Source organism: Piliocolobus tephrosceles, chromosome 6 (genome assembly GCF_002776525.5).
Source record: "Piliocolobus tephrosceles isolate RC106 chromosome 6, ASM277652v3, whole genome shotgun sequence".
Lineage (NCBI taxonomy): Eukaryota > Metazoa > Chordata > Mammalia > Primates > Cercopithecidae > Piliocolobus > Piliocolobus tephrosceles.
The window spans coordinates 17,305,968-17,325,406 of NC_045439.1; the positions used below are offsets into that span (position 1 = coordinate 17,305,968).

The following is a 19,439-nucleotide window of genomic DNA, read 5'->3' on the forward strand; positions in this document are numbered from 1 at the left end:
TGGGTGCCAGGCACTATCAGACAGGCAGCTGCCTCCCAGACACAAGGAGTGTGCGTCCTAACCAGGAATAAGCTTCACAGCCATTGCTCTCAGGCCAAGCCCTGGTCCCGACACCTGCAGGCATTAACGCGTGTCCTCAGCCCCACACCCATGGGGAGCAGGTGTAGTTACCATTCCCACTTCCCCGATAAGGAAGCACAAGGGATGTTAAGTACATCGCTCAGATGTAAAGACACAAAGAAATAATCAGAGGCGTGATGAGAACTACAGAGGCCTGACAGGCATGGGTAGCAGGGACCTTGTTATAGGGAAATCACAAAGGAGGGTGGGTCTGGTGATGTAGCTAAGACCTCAAGTTTGAGAGTCAGACTTTGATGCCAGTCCCTGCTCTGCATGTGATTAGCTGTGTGACTTTAAGTAAATCACTGACCTTCTCCAGGCTTCACTTCGAGCCACTGTAAAATAAGGATGCTAATATCCACTTTACGGAGTTAAACATGGTCCTCTGCGCAGGCTTAGCAATGCGCCTGGCAGGTGTTGAGTTGGGGAAATCGTAGCTTACTGCTCTCTGGTCTGTGACGTGACCCTGACTTGCCTTTCTGTTAGGCTGCAGCATCGCTGTGCAGTGCTGTATCCGATCCAACCCCGTGTCCCGTGTCCCTCCCCCAGAACCCACCCTAAGGTCATGCATTTCTATTAGTCGCTCAGTGAATGTTTGTAGATTGCATGAACGAGGGAGGGAATGCATGAGTGAGTAGCTGTCACCACATGGCAGGTGTCTTTGCTGAACACTGGTTTAGTCTTCTGACAAAAGCCTCCTAATGTAGCAGCTTCAGACGAGAGCAGACTTTGTTCTCTGAAGTACCCAGCCAACATCGTCTGGCGGTGTCTGACTCCGTGGTGTTGGTGGGGACAAGAACCAAGCACAGCTTGATTTTTATGGTTTAATATAAGATATGGAGCCTCCGCTGCTGTCACTTCAGAAGTGCTGTTTTGACGTCTCAGCCACATAAATGGAGTGAAGCTGCCATTACAGGAGATAAGCAGGGGAGACTGAGGTGTCAGGATTTAGGACCCTGCCTTCAAAGGAGACCCACCTGTTGCCCCCACAGTTTGCGAGTGGCTCCATTGAACGCACAGGGGCTGATGTTTGAAGGCAGGCGGGCTGCTGGGCACCCCCATCTGAGGAGGTTTAAGTGTATCCCCTTTTTGTCTCCCGTCCCTCCCCACTGTCCTCGCTCTGCAGGAATGGCATCACCAGCTGCCGGATGCGGACTGAGAGCGAGCCATCGTGTGGCTCCCCGGTGGTCAGCGGAGACCCCAAGGAGGATCACAACTACAGCAGTGCCAAGTCCTCCAACGCCCGGAGCACCTCGCCCACCAGCGACTCCATCTCCTCCTCATCCTCCTCCTCCTCGGCCGACGACCACTATGAGTTTGCCACCAAGGGGAGCCAGGAGGGCAGCGAGGGGAGCTTCCGGAGCCACGAGAGCCCCAGCGACACGGAGGAGGATGACAGGAAGCACAGCCAGAAGGAGCCCAAGGATTCTCTGGGGGACAGCGGGTATGCATCCCAGCACAAGAAGCGCCAGCACTTCGCCAAGGCCAGGAAGGTCCCCAGCGACACACTGCCCCTCAAAAAGAGACGCACCGAAAAGCCCCCCGAGAGCGACGATGAGGAGATGAAAGAAGCAGCGGGGTCACTCCTGCACTTAGCAGGGATCAGGTCCTGTTTGAATAACATCACCAATCGGACGGCAAAGGGGCAGAAAGAGCAAAAGGAAACCACAAAAAATTAAAAACAAGTCACTGATTTGTTTTGAACTTACGGCCATTTGGTTTCAGCATGTCAGGAGATTTCGAATGATTTGTGGCAATATCAGCGATTTTTTTCTTTTTTCTTGTTTTTTGGTTTGGTTTTCTTTCTTTTCTTTTCCTTTTATTTTGTTTTAGTTTGCCCCCCTTCTTTGTTTTGGACCCTTAAGAATTTTATTTTTAAAGGAGATTGAAGCCATAGAACTCATATTGACACTCAGCTGTTTTACAAAAGCTTTTCATTATCTGAAGACAAAACCGAAAAAGCCAAAATTACCATTGCTTCCTCCAGCTTGTCAGAAACCTGTGGCTGAATCCGCAGGGATGTCAACGTCAATGCCACAGGAACACACATTCGGCACCTAGAAGGCACGTGGGCAAAGTAATCATCGTTCAGGCCCAACCCTTAGGTTTAAAAAGTCAGGTTGTCCATCCCGTTGGGTTCACTGAGGCACATAAAGCAATTGAGGAGAAGGAGGACCCCTCGTCCCCCTAGAAACAGACCCAAGCCTGTGGCACCAGGCATCTGAGGGTGCCAGGAAAGCCACTGGAACTGTCACACGGCAAGCACAGAGGGCCAGCCACCAGTCCTCCATGCTTCTGAACCCTGAAGCCCGATGACGTCTTACGCGGTGGACGTTGGACTGTTCACGCACATCGGGCGTCAGTGACTCATGGAGAAGAAATGGGGTAAATTTTTAGTGATGTTGCTAATCATTGAATTCTGTTCTCTATTAAATTAAGAAAATATTCCAAAAGCCATAAGCCTGAAGGTTGGCCCTGTGCACACACACATACACACAGACACACACCACAACACACCACACACACAAGAAGGAGAGAGAGAGAACACTGATGTGGAAAACAAGCTGTGTCTTCTTAACTGCCCAAGTGAAAAGCAACCAAGTCCAGGAAATTACAATAGCTGTTAAGGAAAGGAAATAATGGTACAGATCTTTTTCTGTCTATCAAAACTATTTGATTCAAGTGAAAAAAAAAAAAACTAGAAAGCTACGGAACCTGCCATTAGTATTGTGGTGTATTTTTAAGATTAAAGGCACACTGATGGACAAAAAAAAAAGTAAAACATGGCAAAAAATAAAATAACTCCTATACTGCCCTCAAAATGGAGTTTGCAATTAATGTCAGGATTTATCTTTGCAAAAATCAATGATTTCCACATTCAGCCAGTATAGCCAGCAGTAATTTCTGATCCACAATGCATGGATTCCTTTGAAGAAAAAAAAGAAAAAGAAAAAAAATCACAAAAACAAACTTTTTTTATTCAAAAGTAACAAAGTTCTTGTAAGGTAAATAATGTATTTAGCATGAAGCATGAATTATTTTCATATAAATATAGAAAATAGAGAAAAGGCTATGCCTCTAATTTTTAAGCCCTTAGGCTTAGAGGTTCTTTTGGTTTTCTTCTTTTTTCTTTCTTTTTCTTTGCTTCCTTTCTTTCCTTTTTGTTTTTGTTTTTTGTGTTTGTTTTTGTTTTTTTCGGGTTATTTTGTTTTGGTTTTTTGAAGCAGGTGTTTAAGGTTTAACCTTCTTCAGGGACAAATTCTGACTGTTGGGGAACTTACTCTGCAATATAAAAATATCTTCATGCTCTGGTAGGGCTTGGATGGTTGAACTCTGTACTGCCTTGTGTGCACTTCAGCCCCGACCCCCTCTGATTCTCTGTTGAAAAGTGTGTCCTTTCTCTCTGTCTGTACATGTTTAACATGACGCAATAATTTGAGGGCAAACTTAGTAGTGAGTGTGTATGATAGAATCAAGAGAATTATGGGACGCTTACTTGAGAAAATCATTACTATGATTTGGTTCTAGGAAAAAGGCAGTGAATAATTATGCAAATTAGCCAGAAGAAGGGGAAACATGCTAATGGGCCTTATTGGGTGAGGGGACGAGATGGGGTTCACATGAAGGAGGAAGCGATGCCGAGGTAGGAAAGGCCAGCCCCAGACATCCTATCACCACAACGCCATGTCGCAGTAGGAAGCAGGGGCCGGCCATCGCTACCTTCAGCACACTGACCAACCTGGAATTAAGACCACCTGGATCGTGAGAGCTGAATTTAGAAACCAGACAGTGTCATGCAGCCCAGAAACTCCTGCTGTTACCTTTGCCTAAGAAATTTTCTTTGGAGAGGGCGGGGGGGTTCCAAAGAGAAATCTCTAGAAGAATATGATCTTCCATCCAAGTGGAGGGAAACTTTAAAACACAGACACCCAGTACTGTGGCTCAGGATACGATGCGTGAGGAGAGGGAGGGAACAGAGATGACCTTAACTTTTAAACAAGGGACTGCTGTGGGCCAAAGCCAAGCCCATCTGCCAGGACCAGGTAGTGTCAGAAGCTCCATCAGCCCGGACAGTGGGAACTAACTGGTGCATTCCCCACACTTACCTTCCAGTGGGTTGCTGATGAGAGAACCTGAAAAAACCTGCACCTCTACAACAGGTCGAATTCATGACCTGAAGCTGAATACTTCTAGCATATTTGTTCAGGGTGTAGATGGGAATAAAATATCTTTGCAGTGCTCTGTTCCCTCTGTCTCCCCAGACATCTGCCACCCTAAAAGCCATCCACAGCTATGGAGCCTGAGCGACACCTTGATTTGTGTTGTCACCTGACGAAGCCTAAAGACCTCCAGCTCAGTGCCCCACCTTCATCCCACTCCCCTGATGATAAAATTCAGACCTCTCTCCTGAAAGGCAGAGGTTCAACATTCAGGAATGTTTCTGGCCAGGGACTTCTTCCAATTAAAACCCCCACCGTGGGCTGTCTCCCCTCATTTCATTTTTCTAAAGGGGCAGAGGCCTCTTTTAGAAAATAATAAAATGCAATGTGTGTGATTTACTTTTCTGATCTCTTTGAGAAATAGAGAAATATAAAAGTGTGTTCTTAACTCCAGAACCACTCTTTTTGCATAAATACCTCATCGGGCAGCTTTCTAAGTGTGATTTTCCTGAGTCTCCCTTCGTTGGATCTGCCGGAAGACTTGTCGCGGAACCTTTAGTGAGGGTACTTCTTCCTATTTTTCTTCTGTTTTTGGAGGCATACACGTTATGCATAACCAAAACAATGGCTCAGTTGTGTTCAACTTTGCATTTTGATTGTTGAGAACAAAAACAAAAAGTATCAATGTGTATGTGGCTGTTTGTAGTGAATTCATTGCAGAATGAGGTTGTCCATGTCCTTAACAAGCCAAGGGGCAGGAGGCACCCTCTCTTATCCCCTCCTCCAAGAGCAGTAGAGAATTTAAGCACAAGCCTATTTGTGAAAGAATATTTTGCTTAAGTGTCATTCACTTTAGTCTTGGAATTCCTTCCCAAACGTCAGGTGTTCTTTTAGCTTCCAAACTAGCATATGTATCCATTAGTCTGACAGATCGCCTGAACACCATTAAGAGGTGTGGTGTTTTCGCTTTCATTTCTCCTGCTGGGAGAAGCGGTGGTTCGTGTGTCATTCCAGTATCTCACATACTCACACGGGGCAGGGGGGAGGGGGAAACGGGAAACTATAGCAATATTTAAAGATGCTTTGGAAACCAACCGTGAACGCATCAACGCCACGATGTCTACGATTACTTGCTATTGGCCCTCGGACACATTTAAGAGAAAGAGACAGTCACTCTTTTTTTCTTAAATGATATACACATAGACAGTTATTTTTATCCTATTATACTTGTCTTTTATCTTTATCTAGTACTATGTGGAAAGGGTTTGCATCATAGATATTTCCCAGCCTTATAATATACCATAAGCTCCTACTTCCCTGCCCCTCTCTAATCAGTATTCTTTAAAGAGTTCTTTGGTGAAGCCATCTATCTGAAACTAAAATGAACCAAACCCATATTTCACTGGTGGTTGGAGAAAACCATGGCCAGAACGATTGTGGCAGGTCTCAATCTTGGGAGTTTTTAAGAAGGAATGTGCCAGAGGCCTTTCCCAAGAACGGAGTTGAGTTTTGTTTTGTTTTGCAGAGGCATTCAATGTGTCTAGTGCTTGCTGGCCACAGCAGTTACTACCAGGAGCCTTCTGGGAGGGGCCGTTGTGTTGAAGGAGGCTCCTGCCTGAGGGACAGTATCAGGCAGTGGGCTCTGTAGAGTGAGAACCAGGTGGACGCCTTCTGTGCCCAGCTCAGAGTCCTGCACCACGCCAGGACTGCCCAGGCCAAGGGCTACTGACGCAAGTTCCACTCATTCCACTCTGTGGGGGAGGCCGTGCGCCTCTCCTGGAAGAGCTCTTGGAGAAGGAATTGGAGTTACGTACAAGTGACCTAAATGGGAAGCTTTTCTAGATGAGACTGGATTAAATTCCATGTGATTTATCTTTCCCTTTAATTCAGGTTGGGACTCGTTTCTTTCTGGTGGATCACAGCTGCCCAGATGTTGCAATTGATTTTTATGTTTCTGTAGAGAAGTATTTTTCTTTCATCTTCAGAATTTTTTTTGCCACCAAAAGAAAACATTGGAACTCTGTGTTTCCTCTTGATTGTGACTTCCCAGTGTTGACAGTTAAGTCCTTAGTGTCGTAGGTCCCAGCCCACCAATACTATATCAAACACTGTTATGCACATAATGCAGCACTGTGATCTAATTTAAATAATACTTTTTTATTATTTATACTACTATATATAATATACATCAACACTTTTGCTATATAACCTAAGTGATAACCCTCTTTTAGTTACCTGCCAAACTCTGGACTTGGTTTATATTGCAGTTAACACAGTTACAAAGTTGTAATGGTGTCTTTTTTTTCCTTTGTAACGGAATGTGTAAATCAAAGTATATACATTGTGTGGTGTTCCTGTTTCTGGAGTTTCATGAGGATTTACACATGGCATTCAGTGTTCTGTATAGATCTGCCTACCTTTGTGAATTCATCTGTTAACCCCTCTTCCTTTGAGAGAGCACCGGCGATGGTGGTTAACTCCTTGTGTTTTCTGTCTCTCCTACTGGTTATTCTTGAATTAAGCACAGACTCGTCAGCTCGGCTGCTTTATCATGAATAATGTGTGTGACCTTGCAGTTCTTCCACAGTTCAGCAAACAAGTGCTAGCTTCACTGACCAAAAATTAAGGAAGGAAAACACAGTTTTTAAAATGATCCATCTTTTAACAGCCGAAACCGATGTGTCTATGGTGCTGCATCTTGCTGTTGTACTTCTGAAATCAGACCTGTGGGAACCATCATTTCTGACTGAACCGTGAGATGCTCACGAGTACCCTTCCTGTTGTTTTGTTAGCATTGAAATCAAGACTATTTATTTGGAATACATACAACAGTGTTTTTCCACTGTATTTCATTTGCAAAAGTTGAGAACTGCTTTCTCTACCTTTTGCAAAATAATTGATATTCCATATTGGATTCTCAAAGACTTCGATATGGTGAACCTATTAAACCTAGAAATTGTATTCATCCTTTCATGACTGTGGCCTGAGTTCCCCAGCCCCTCTCCTCCTTTTTTTTAGATGAGATTTAGCACACTCTCAGTTATTTAAACATGCAACATTTCTTGAGTATGTATGTTGAGGCCATCTGAGCTCATAGCTGATTCAGTAACCAGTTTCATGCTGTGTCATTCACACTCACTACTTAATACTGCCATGGTGAAAATGTGGAGGAAAAATGTATCCATGTGTGTCTGGGAAGCATATACACTTGTACATTTTTTAATACTCTGATTCTGTAACATTTCTGAGTTTTGTTTTGTTTTACAGAAAAAAAAAGTGATAAAGCAATCAGAAGACCAAGAGGTTTACTATTGATGCTTAGGGTCGTCTGACCTTGGCTGGCCAATAGACGTACATGGCCAAATTAATTTACGAGAGTAATAATTTTTTAAAAGCCAATTTTTTTTTCTGTATTTTCTGTATGAAACTGCCAATATCATGAATAGAAAGGGAGAACCATAAAGGAGAAAGAACGTGATGTTCTGTTATGTTCGTGTGAACCTAAAGAAACAATGTGGAGGCAGGCGCAATCAGCCGAACTCTAGGGACTTGATGGTGTTGCTTGGAAGGCATCCATACCTGCATTTTGCATTCTTCATATGTAATCATATTGCCAAAGACAAACTATTTCATCATTTATTGTAAATAACACTTTTCCCCAGACCTACCATAAAGTTTCTGTGATGTATTGTCTTCCAGTTGCAATAAAAATTACTGAGTTGCATCAATTGAAGAAAAACACCACGTAGTGTTATGTGTGCCGCGTCTCCCTGTGCAGATGCTGGGCCGCAACATCATTTCTGTTTCTTACCTGCAGTCAGGTGCGTGTGCAGTTTTTACTGTCTGGTTTCAGGGTTCTCAGCTGCATTTATTGTGCCCATCCTCACACACGCGTAGGTTTGGGTGCAAATCCCACACTGCTCTGCAAACACAAATGCGCTTTCCGAAGCTGGGCTTACCCAGGATCTCAAGAGAATTCCAACTCTGGTGTAGACAGCTGGTGGATGGCCAGCCTCCCATCATGAGTCTTAAGACTTGTGGTTTAGACGGAGCTTCCCTTTTGTTTGAAAGTTGTCAAACAATAAACTGAAATTGTACTTTAGGACTGGAGCCTGCCAGCCTATCCCAGATCCTGAGGGTTTCTTGTGATGACATTTCTAGCCCCAAGACCTTCATCTGCCAGGATTTATTACATCATCACTGAAGTGCCCACCCCAGACCCTCGCACATACACATCCCCCAGGAACCAACAAGGAGCTGATGGGAGAAAGGGGAGTGGGAACAACGAATAGATCACAAGGCACCAGTCACTCTGCTGGATGAGTAGAAAGAGATGTTCTCATGCATCTCTCTGGTTCCTTTTGTGATGGTTTTGTTTTCAGTATGCCCTGTCTGCAGGTCTCACCAACAGTAACCTTAGTGTAGAACTGGCCTTGGCTACCACCCCTCTGCTGAGTCCCCACATCCACTGGTGTCTTTGTCCTCCAGGATGCTTGGGCTGTGTCTCCTGTCCTGCGGTCATGGTGTCACTCTAAGGTCATAGGCCCATCTGTCCTGGGAAGCCTACTGGGATAAATTCCTCCCCATTACACATCTCAAGGTGGTCACCTCTGTATCCTGTGGGTTTGGCCCTTGTCGCTGCCATATCTGATCCCACTGTTGGAATCACTTTCAGAGCTATATTCGAGGAGACTTGATTGGGAGGAAGAGCTAAAGTCATTGGGAGATGAATGTGATGAATCAATCCAAACTGGGTAGTTCAACTGGGTAGTTCTTGAGGCCAAATATAAGGTGGGGTCACCTTACAACAGCACCTACAACAACCGTTTTCAATAAGTGACTCTCAGGGGGACTGGAAGAGAGACCCCACATGGATGATCAGAATACCAGAGGGGGCCCTGTCAAAATGATCACACCTGCAGAATTCTGATCAGGCAACACTGTCTTCAAAGTCCTATGGATTCTCAGAGCAGGGAACTTCTCCCTGTGGTGCCAGGGACCATTAAGGCTCTTCTGGGCTTGAAGCTGAGTCTGGATGGGTGCCGGTGAGGGACACTGCAGACCCTAAGCAGTTTCTCCTTACCTTTTGACTGCACTGCCTGATGAAAGTATGAACTAAGAAGTCACCATCCCTCAAGAAACTTATGAACAAATGAGGGCATTTTCAGGAGTCGGATATGACCGGGAGGTTTTTGTTTATGAGCTAAAAACTCATGTTCCGGTTACCCTACTTCCAGATCACCAAATTAAATGGCCCTACATATGCACAGCAGAAGTGCGTTTTGCCCTTTTTTTCACTGATACAAAACCAGGGTTGTGAGCTGGGTATGGACAATTTTTTAAAAGACTCAAATACAAGATAATAAACATTTAATAATATTTAACAAATATGTTTACTCCCTTGTACTCAAGTCTTTTAAAAAATTGTTTGTTTTGTGTGAACAGACCTTTCTAGAGCAGTGTGTCCAAGTAATGCTCATAGCAGTCATACTGCAATTTGAAATCATTCTTGGGCATTTTTGGACTCAGTAACTGTTTTATGAGAATCGTTTTATGTTACTCCATAATAAAGTAATTTGGAGTATATATGGCCAAATCTTCAAATACGGCAACTTACTTGAGAGAGTCAGGAATTCTACTTGTTCTCACCTGCTATACATTTCAAACTGACTTCTAAAAAGATAGAATATGGACGAAGTGCATATTATGTCTGGTGGGGAAAGTCTGAAAACCAAGATAGTGGCTGATTTCTAACTCCCCCCAGGACACAGTTTCTTCATTAAATGAGTCCAGTCTATTCACATTATAAAACGGGAAGGAATATTAGAGACCATTGGTCCAAACTCCCCATTTTATGGACCAGGCACTGAGACACAGGAAAATTTTTGCCCAGGATAATAGACCTAGCTAGTTGTGGAGCTGGATTTAAAGAGAAGAACTTTTCTGTCTTATCTATTGTATCCATTTATTTGGTATGTAATTAAAATCATTGGCTCTGTAGGATTTCATGGCTGGCAATTCACCACACATACGCACTTAACATATCCTATGCATTTTCCATATGGCTATAGTGAAAATTGATTATCTTTTGAAGTAATACATAAATCCTGTTGAGTGGGTGTCCTGCCATCTTCAACTGTTACCTTACTCTTCAATGTTTATATTGCTTTCAATTTCTCTATTATAAGTAATACTGCAGTGAACATCTTCAGGTATGTGGCAATTTACATTTTTTCCACTTGTCTTTCAGTTAGATTGCCTGTTGGACTATTGAAACAAAAGTGTTATCAATGAGGTAGATATTTATACACAGACTTTCTAAGAGGCACCAATGCCAACAGCAATGAATGAAAACCCCGGTTTCATGAGGCTCTCACCAGTATTGGATATGATTTTACTCTTTAATTTTTGCTAGCAGACAAAAATAGTACTTTGTTGCCATTTTAATTTTAATTTAATTTCTAGAAAAGTTACATTACTTTTTATATGTTTGCTAACCATTTATTATTTATCTTGGTGGAATCATCTGTAACTGACTCTCTAAGAGTTTAAAAGAGAGAATTCATATTTATAGACTCCTTGCTACAATGTCCCCAATTCACCATTAAATGGTGTCAAGATGCCCAAACACATCACCTGCCTGCAGAGGTTTTACCATATTCAGACACTTCTAATTGTTCCTATATTAAGACAAAATCCTGCTCCCTAAGACTTTTACCTAAAGGTGCTTAGACTATCCTGAAAGGCTACAAACATGTAATCTTAAATCATCTTGCACCTGGCAACAATAATGTTGAAAACAACGATAATTTCTAAGTCTTTTTCAGAATAAACATTCCAAGTGCTGTCTCCTGTTTCTTTTTTCTGAACATGTTCCCATTTGTGATCAGAACCGAGAACTGGTGACGGAATTTCAGATACAGTTCAATGATGAGAAACTCTCCCCACCTCATTCTAGATCCTCTGTTTCTGTTAATATAACCAAACCACTGATTCACATTGAAGTTGCTATTAGCTAAAACGACTAAGTCCTGGCTATTGATGTTCTTCTCCAGATACCCATTTTGAATCACCCATTATCTCTGTCAAATCTCCTTGGATTTTGTCCAGTCTTAAGTCAGTTCAGATTGGCAGTGGGCTAGGGGTGAGAGGATTCAGATTTTGTCATCAAAAACATTTGCTTTCCTTCCAGATATCATTTGATCACAAATTTGAAAATGTCTTTTGCGTATTGATTAGGACAAAGCTGGAGCCGTGTGGCATGGGTCTAGAGCCCTCCTTGTAGGTCAACTTTCATATCAATCAGCACCTTTCATTGTCAGTCATTCATCATTCAACTAGTTATGCAGGCACCAGACTTTCTGAAGATGCAACCTACATGTCTCCATCCAATCAAAAATTTGTCAAGTACATCCTCATTCTCCAGGTATAAGTCTGTAGTCTTCCTTTATAAGAAAGGAAATAAAGTCATACTCTATGCTAATATAAAGTATGTAAATTTGAAATAAAGCAATGAAAAGGAATAAAATTTCACTTTTGTATAAAAATTGAAATAATGTAAATTCTAATTTGTTCCTATTGGAGAATTAGCCTTGATTTATGCAGTTATTATATGAAGTCTTGAGGAACATACCCCGTACATGAAAAGAAACCACAATGCATTCATTCCTTTACTCTGTCTTAGCCCAAGCTGGCTTCCTTGCCAAGAGCTTACAAACTATTAATAATCCACCCAAGATTCTCACCCAGAGGGTGACATTGAGGCTCTGGATTGATATGGTTTGGCTCTGGGTCTCCACCCAAATCTCATGTTAAATTGTAATTCCCAGTGTTGCAGGAGGGACCTGGTGGGAGGTGAATAAATCATGGAGACAGATTTCCTCCTTGCTGTTCTCATGATAGTAAGTGCATTTTCATGAGCTCTGATGGCTTAAAAATGTGTGGCACTTCCCCCTTTGCTCTCTGTCTCTCTCTCCTGCTGCCATGTGAAGATATGCTTGCTTCCCCTTTGCCCTTCTGCCATGATTGTAAGTTTCCTGAGGTCTCCCAGCCATGCTTCCTATATACAGCCTGAGGAACTTTAAGTCAAACCCCTTTTCTACATAAATTACCCAGTCTAGGTAGTTCTTTATAGCAGTGTGAGAACAAACTAATACATGGATCTGTAGTGTGCAGATATTGTCTTCTGTTTGCAACCTGGAAGTTTCAGTATAATGCCTAGTAGTATTTCTTCACTTAATGTACATGCCTATTTAGGGGACTGACCTATCTAGCATGTACTTAGCCTCTAAGTATAGTCAAATGAATTTATATAATTAGCTTCCTTTAAAAAGATTATCAGGAGTTTGGTGACTTCTGGCACCTACTTACTTTTAAATAGTTGCCCCTTTACCCAATGTGGCATATATATTTAAGCATCCAGAACTTCAGTAGACTAAAAAGGCTGTCCAAAAACATGAAAGAATAAAGAAATTAAAGAAATAGTTTAGAAAGGAAAGGGGGTTTTTCTTGGTTTTTTGATTGGGTTTTGTTTTTTGTTTTTTGTTTTTTGAGACAGAGTCTCCGTCTGTCACCCAGGCTGGAGTGCACTGGCGTGATCTCGGCTCACTGCAACCTCTGCCTCCTGGGTTCGAGCAGTTCTCCTGCCTCAGCCTCCTGAGTAGCTGAGATTACAGGCGCACTCCAGCACACCCAGCTAATTTTGTATTTTTATTAGAGATGGGGTTTCACCATGTTGGTCAGGCTGGGCTCGAACTCCTGATCTCATGATCCACCCGCCTCCACCTCCCAAAGTGCTGGGATTACAGGCGTGAGCCACCTCGCCTGGCCTGAAAAGTTTTTAAATGGATTCTCTCCTTCATTGTCATAGTCAATTCACACTTGCTTTTCAGCAACTGCTCTGTGACAATCCGTTAGGTACTGGAGACACAGATAAAAAATTTGGCTCTTACCTTCAAGCATGATCATGTCCAAAAATCCAGCTGTGCTGATTAATGGGCATCTCACTGGCAGCTGGTATATCCTTCCCCAAACTTTTCAGTAGTTGTTGGTCTTTTCTAGACATAAGCGTCTTGGTTGAAAGATGAATCCAGCCTTTGTCTTCTTCTCCTGCCAGTCTCCCCTCTTCTCACCTGTTAGCTGATGAGGACATTGGATAAGAGCCTGTCCACTATCTGCAGACGTAGCCATCCCTCCAATGGGTGGATTATTTCTTAATGAACTAATCCTCGCTGCCTGGCACCAGCTCTGTGATAAAACGAATCTGGGACATTCCTTCTGCACGATGCTTGATGTTCTTGGCTTATAAACAAACATTTGTCTCCCACCCCTGCCCCGCTCCCTGCTTTTTCTCCCCGCCACCTCACTTTTATCACTCATTTCTCAAAATTGCTCTAAGAGCAAAAGATTGGAGAACCTGAATGGTAGAGGATGCTCTTACTTTATCTTAATAACCCTCCTGCCACTATCATGGCCAAACAAGGGTGTGCAGAGAGATGCATGAAGCCTTCTGTTGATTATCAGGCTAGCCTTTCCTCCAAAACTCTTATTCACTGAACATGCTGCATGGACCTGCAAGGACTCATCACGTCCAGCCTTCTGCCTGAACGTGGACCATGGCAGCAAATTCTGCTCTGAGCTAAGAGGGAAAGTGTTCGTGGATGCTAATTCACAGGAGTCTTGCTGTATTATACAAGAAGCATGCCTTTTTGATGCTTAATACTTTCTACTAGGCCATTTCTCTTGTTTTCCTTTCTGTTTCTTTTTTGTTTTGTTTTGTTTTGGTTTTTGTTTGTTTTTGAAACAGGGTCTTGCTCTGTCACCTGGCTGGAGTGCTGCAGTGCCTGATTGTAGCTCACTACAGCCTTGACCTCCTGGACACAGACAATTTTCCCACCTCAGACCCACAGATAACTGGAAATACAGGTGTGTGCCACCACACCTGGCTTTTTTTTTTTTTTTTTTTGGAGAGATGGGATTTTACAGTGTTGCCCAGGCTGGTCTTGAACTCCTGGCCTCAAGTGATCCTCCCACCTCAGCCTCCCAGGTTTCTGGGATTACAGGCATGAGCCACCATGCCCAGCCTAGACCATTTCTCTTAGACTAAAAATTTCATCTAACCCATCAGACCCATTAGGAGGGAAACAACTCTCTATTTTTCCACCTTTACTGGCAGTAACTAGTCCCCTTGGGAGTGAAAATGTCAACTGGCAACTAAGAAAATCCAGAAGGAGGGATATATATTTCACACCCAAGGTAATTTTTTTACGTTGCAAAGGCAGAAGTTCTCTTCTCTAATGACTTGTAACTTAATGGTAACATAAACACACTGTATATAACATTCGTCTTTCATATTTACGAGGTGCTGTCAAGAAGCCAACCTGTCCATCCCAAAACAACCTTTCTAAGAAGCCTCAAATCATCCTGAGTCCCTCCGGCTCCGTCAGCTCCTCCATGGAACCCAACACCCAGTCTGGCCAGTTGTATTTTAAACTCACCTTTAATCATTCTTTGTCCTCCACTCCTTTGGCCGCCATCCTGGTCAAGTCCCATTTCCTGTTGCCCACATGATGACCACAGCTGCTGGTCTCTACTGACCACACGTTCCTCTGCAGTACCATGAGAATTCTCTTTGCAAATCACCTCTCATTCTGCCATTTCTCAGACCCACCTGAACTGCGGTCATCCTCAATGACTCCAGTCACCAAACTCTTCAGCCTTTTGTGGCTTGCGGCCTCTTCATATTTCTTCCCTCTCCTGGAATGCTCTATTCACTCCCTACCTCTCTCCTCCTGAAAAGTCTCTGTCAGTCCTTCAAGGCCCAAGTCATATCATTCTCTCACCAAGTTCCAGACCACCAAAGTCCTGTCTCTCTTGGTAGCTGTCATCACAGGCTGTTAGGATTCTAAATCCACATGTTGGCTCCCTTGATGGAGGTGAGCTGATTAGGGGCAGGCATCAGAAGGCATTTTATGCTGAACTCCAGTACGGTGCCTCCCACTTGGATACTTAAGGTGTTTTTAATTTAACGTGTGTGTTTCTTTTTCATGTCCTCAGTTGGCTAAACAGATAGTTGGCAAAGATACATCCATTTCACCAAAGTTTTATTTGATTCAGAGCCAGCAAGTGGTATAGCTCTGTCTCTTTTCCACAAGAAATTTGCTCCAGCCTGGGCAATATGGCAAAACCCTGTCTCTACAAAAAATTTAAAAAAAAATAGCCCTTTCTCACCAAATTCTGTCATCAAGCCGTATCAATTCCACCTCTTAAGCATCTCTAAGTTCCATCCTCACTGCAGTAGTAACCTCTGTGTGAACCTATAGCATTGCTCTGTTGGATTTTTGCAGTTCGAAAACTTGCATTAATTGCTTCCCCTTTCTCCATTTGTACAAGTCAGGCCCCACCAGGGAAAAGGAGACACTCTAAGTATATTATCAGTGATCTCCAGAGAAACAGAACCAATAACAAATAGATAGATGGTTGAAAGATAGATAGACATAGAAGATAGACAGATAGATATAGATAATAGATAGATAGATAAAAGATAGATAGATAGATATAGATAGATAGATGATAGATAGATAGATAGATAGATAGATAGATAGATAGATAGATAAATAGATGATAGATAGTCTAGATACACAAGCAGAGATTTATTATGATACTTGGCCTACACGATCATGGAAGCCTAGAAGTCCCATAATATGCTGTCTGCAAGCCAGAGACTCAGGAAAGCTGATGGTGTAATTCAGTCTGAGTCTGAAAGCCTGAAAACCAGGAGAAGACAGATGTCCCAGCTCAAGAAGGGAGATGGAAAATTTACACGTCCTTTTTGTTCTGTTCATGCTCTCATCAGATTGGATGACGCCTGCCTACATTGGTGAGTGTGGATCGTCTTTACTCAATTTACTGATTCAAATGCTAATCTCATCCAGCTATGGTCTCACAGAAATAGTGTTTTACCAGCTATCTGGGCATCCCTAAGCCCAGTCAAGTTGCACAGGAAATTAACTATCACACCGAGTTTAGGTTAGTGCAAAAGTAATTGCGATTTTTGCCATTAAAGGTAATGGCATCACAATGGTGAGTTCTCATAACATCTGGTTGTTTAAAAGTGTTTGGCACCTTCCCTCTCTCTCTGTTCCTCTTGCTCCGGCTGTGTGAAGTGCCTGCTCCCCCTTTGCCTTCTGCCATAACTATAAGTTTTCTGAGGCCTCCCCAGAAGCCGAGTAGACGCCAGCATCATGCTCCCTGTACAGCCTGAGGAATCAGGAGCCAATTAAATATCTTTTCTTTATAAATTACCCAGTCTTAGGTATTTCTTTACAGCAGTGTGAGAATGGACTCATACACATGCAGAGCTAAGCCTACCTGAGCAGATGAAGACCAAGGAAGGAAACTGAGGGCACCAGGAACCCCCAAGCCAGCACACTTTTGTCCTGACCCTCTTTTATCCATTCCCCCACAACCCACTGCAGCCAGGGTGACTGTCCAATCACCCATCTGACACCGTGCCCCTGCCTAAAGTCCTATGCTGTGCCCTGTGCTCTGGCTAAGCTCCCAGCCAGCCCTTCAGCCTGATCTTCCATCCCCTCCCAGGCCCACTCTGAACCTCAGCTGCTTGGTAAGCTGCAGTTCCCAGGATATTCCTAGTGCCTTCTGTTGTTTTGCATGGACCACCCTCTCTGCCTTTCTGGAATGTCTTCATGTCTTCCCTCTGTGTTCAACTTCTCCACTCCCTGATACCAAGGTACCTTGTGGTTAACATGCTTTTATTCCAGCACTCACTATGTTTCTCTGTGGCTATTGATTTCCCAGTCCCTGTCATGTTTTCCTAAAGGGCAAGCTTTTTGCCCTGTACATCTGTCTATTCCCAGGACCTGCCTTAGCATCTGGCTGCAGCAGTCACTCAGCTAGCATTTTTTGGATAGACAGATGGATGAACAAGAGTTACTGCTCAGATCCTAGCCTGCATACTATAAATGAGAGCATTGCACCCTCTTCCCCAACCACAGCAAGATGCAGGACAGAGCAGGAGTTGGAAATGCATTCAGGAGCATTTGACAGCACGATATTCCCTCCCACCTAGGAGAGCTCCAGGGGCAAGAGGCGTTGCTCACTGCCCATCTTGGGATCGCAGGGATAAATTGGTGGATGCTTTGGCTTGTCTTGTCTAGGCCGTAGCCATGTCCAGGTCCTCTGTGGCCACCAGGCTGAAGGAATCATCCTCCTTCCCCTGAATGTGAGGCCCAGAAATGTCACAGTTCCAAAGGATCCTAAAGTATCTGGATAAAGAATAGAGAGGAAGAGACAGGCCCCACGGGATCTATCATCTCCCAGTCCAGCCGGTCCTCCTCCTTTGCTTTCTGTCTACAGGTCATGGAGGTGGAGCAGGAGAGGCATGGGCAGAGCTCTGGCTGCCCTGTCCTTAGCTTCATGCTTGTTTTGTGGTGACTCGCCATGCTGGAGCCCATTTCCACATGAGAAATCACATCAAAACGTCTCTGCACCAACGCTCTTGGCATGGCTAAGTCAAAATTCTCAGATCGTCACTGGGGAGACCATCGATGTTCTTGGCCAGTTTTTAATGAAAATCGATTCTCTCCCTGGCTCTTTGTTAAGTGTCATTGAGAACAATTGCATTTTGTGAACCTGGTCACCGGCCTTGAATTTGCAGCTTCCTACAGTTGATGAGAGGCAGAGCATCTTGTTGCTGTTCTTTTCTCAGTCAATCACACAATAAGCTGAGCTGTACAATTAATGTTCTTTCCAGTCTGTTTTTTAGGCAACATGGCAGCTTGGCTAATCAGAAAACAAAGTCACCTCTTGTGCATGGACTCTAAGGAAGGGGCTGAGAAAAGTCTGGCTGCTGGCTGGCTCCTTTACTGACCTAAGTTATCGAGGCAGTGGTTAGTGACAGACAGACTGGTTTCCTAGTCCCAGCTTTGCTGCTTACCAGCTGTGTGACCTTAGGCAAAGCCCTCACCCTCTCTGAGGCTCTGTTTCTGCATCTGTAGAATGCGATGATAATAGTGCCCAAATGTGGGTTAAGAGGATCACATGAAAGGATGCATGAGAAAGGGAAGTAATATAACATTTGGCATATCTAAGAGACTCAGTAAATGCTTGTTGTTATTATTATGGCTATTATTATTATTTCACCCTTCAGAATCCCAGAACTACATAGCCCAGCCCCTGTATCTGTGATGATGCTGATCAACATAATAGCCACTAGCCACATGTGGCTCCTACACAGCAGTTAAAATGTGGAGTCCAAATTGAGATGTGCTCTAAGTATGAAATTGATACTGGATTTCAAAGACTTACTGTGAAAAAGAGAATGTAAAATATTCACTTATACCTTTTAAAAATAGTGATGATATATTGAAATAACATTTTGGATCTGTTATGTTAAATAAAAGATATCATTTAAATAAATTAATTGTACCTGTTTCTTTTTGACTTAAAAAAATGGCTGCTAGAAAATTTAAAATTGCATATGTGCCTCTTTTCTTGGCTACCCTGTGGTATATGGAATCACTTTCGAAGGAGTTTCATCAAATAGCCAAAAGTAATTCAATAACAAAAAGTGAGCAACACCCAGGAATTCCAATCCTTAACTTGTATCTCTTTTAAAATAATAAACAAAGACCGAAGCATCATGAAAGCTTCTTGTATCACCTTTCCTCTTCCAATTTTCTGGCACCCAGTGCTGTTTTGAAGCCTTTAATGTGCTACTCCCTGCCCCTGCTGCCAAGTACATGCAAACGATCTCTCTACCTCCAGCTCATGCCACATTTCTCTCCTCTCCACCTGTTCCACCAGTTCCACTGCTGTATCCCCTTTCTAGAGTCTTCCTCTCCTCCTTGCTTTTTCCCATCTATTCTCTGAATTAGTGTCTCCAAGGAACTGGTCTCTAGATTTGGCAGTTCCTCTCAAAGGCTGAGTGAGGCAGAGCAGATTACCATTAACCAAAGGCATAAAAGACTGATGAATAAACCAGATTACCAAAGGGTTCATTTTAAACAGAGAGAGTCCTTTTCAGGGATTGTGTGCTCCTTCTGCAGTCCAAGGAACCCTGACCCTAGGTCCACGTTGTAGGTCATGCAGGGTGTACGTTGTGCAATGCCAGGGACAGCGTCTATACCAAACCTACTGTGA

The 19,439-nt window shown here is 43.4% G+C and overlaps 1 protein-coding gene across 9 annotated transcripts in view; it reads left to right on the forward strand.

Moving 5' to 3' along the window:
- FOXN3 (forkhead box N3) overlaps positions 1-8,019 on the forward strand; it is a 473,349-nt gene extending 465,330 nt beyond the window's left edge. For all 9 annotated transcript variants that reach the window (XM_023205414.2, XM_023205413.2, XM_023205418.2 and 6 more), the window contains one exon: positions 1,247-8,019. In XM_023205414.2, coding sequence (XP_023061182.1) covers positions 1,247-1,799 — 553 coding nt within the window. In that variant the 3' untranslated portion in view covers positions 1,800-8,019. The remainder of the gene's footprint in view (positions 1-1,246) is intronic.
- The last annotated feature ends 11,420 nt before the right edge of the window (positions 8,020-19,439 follow it).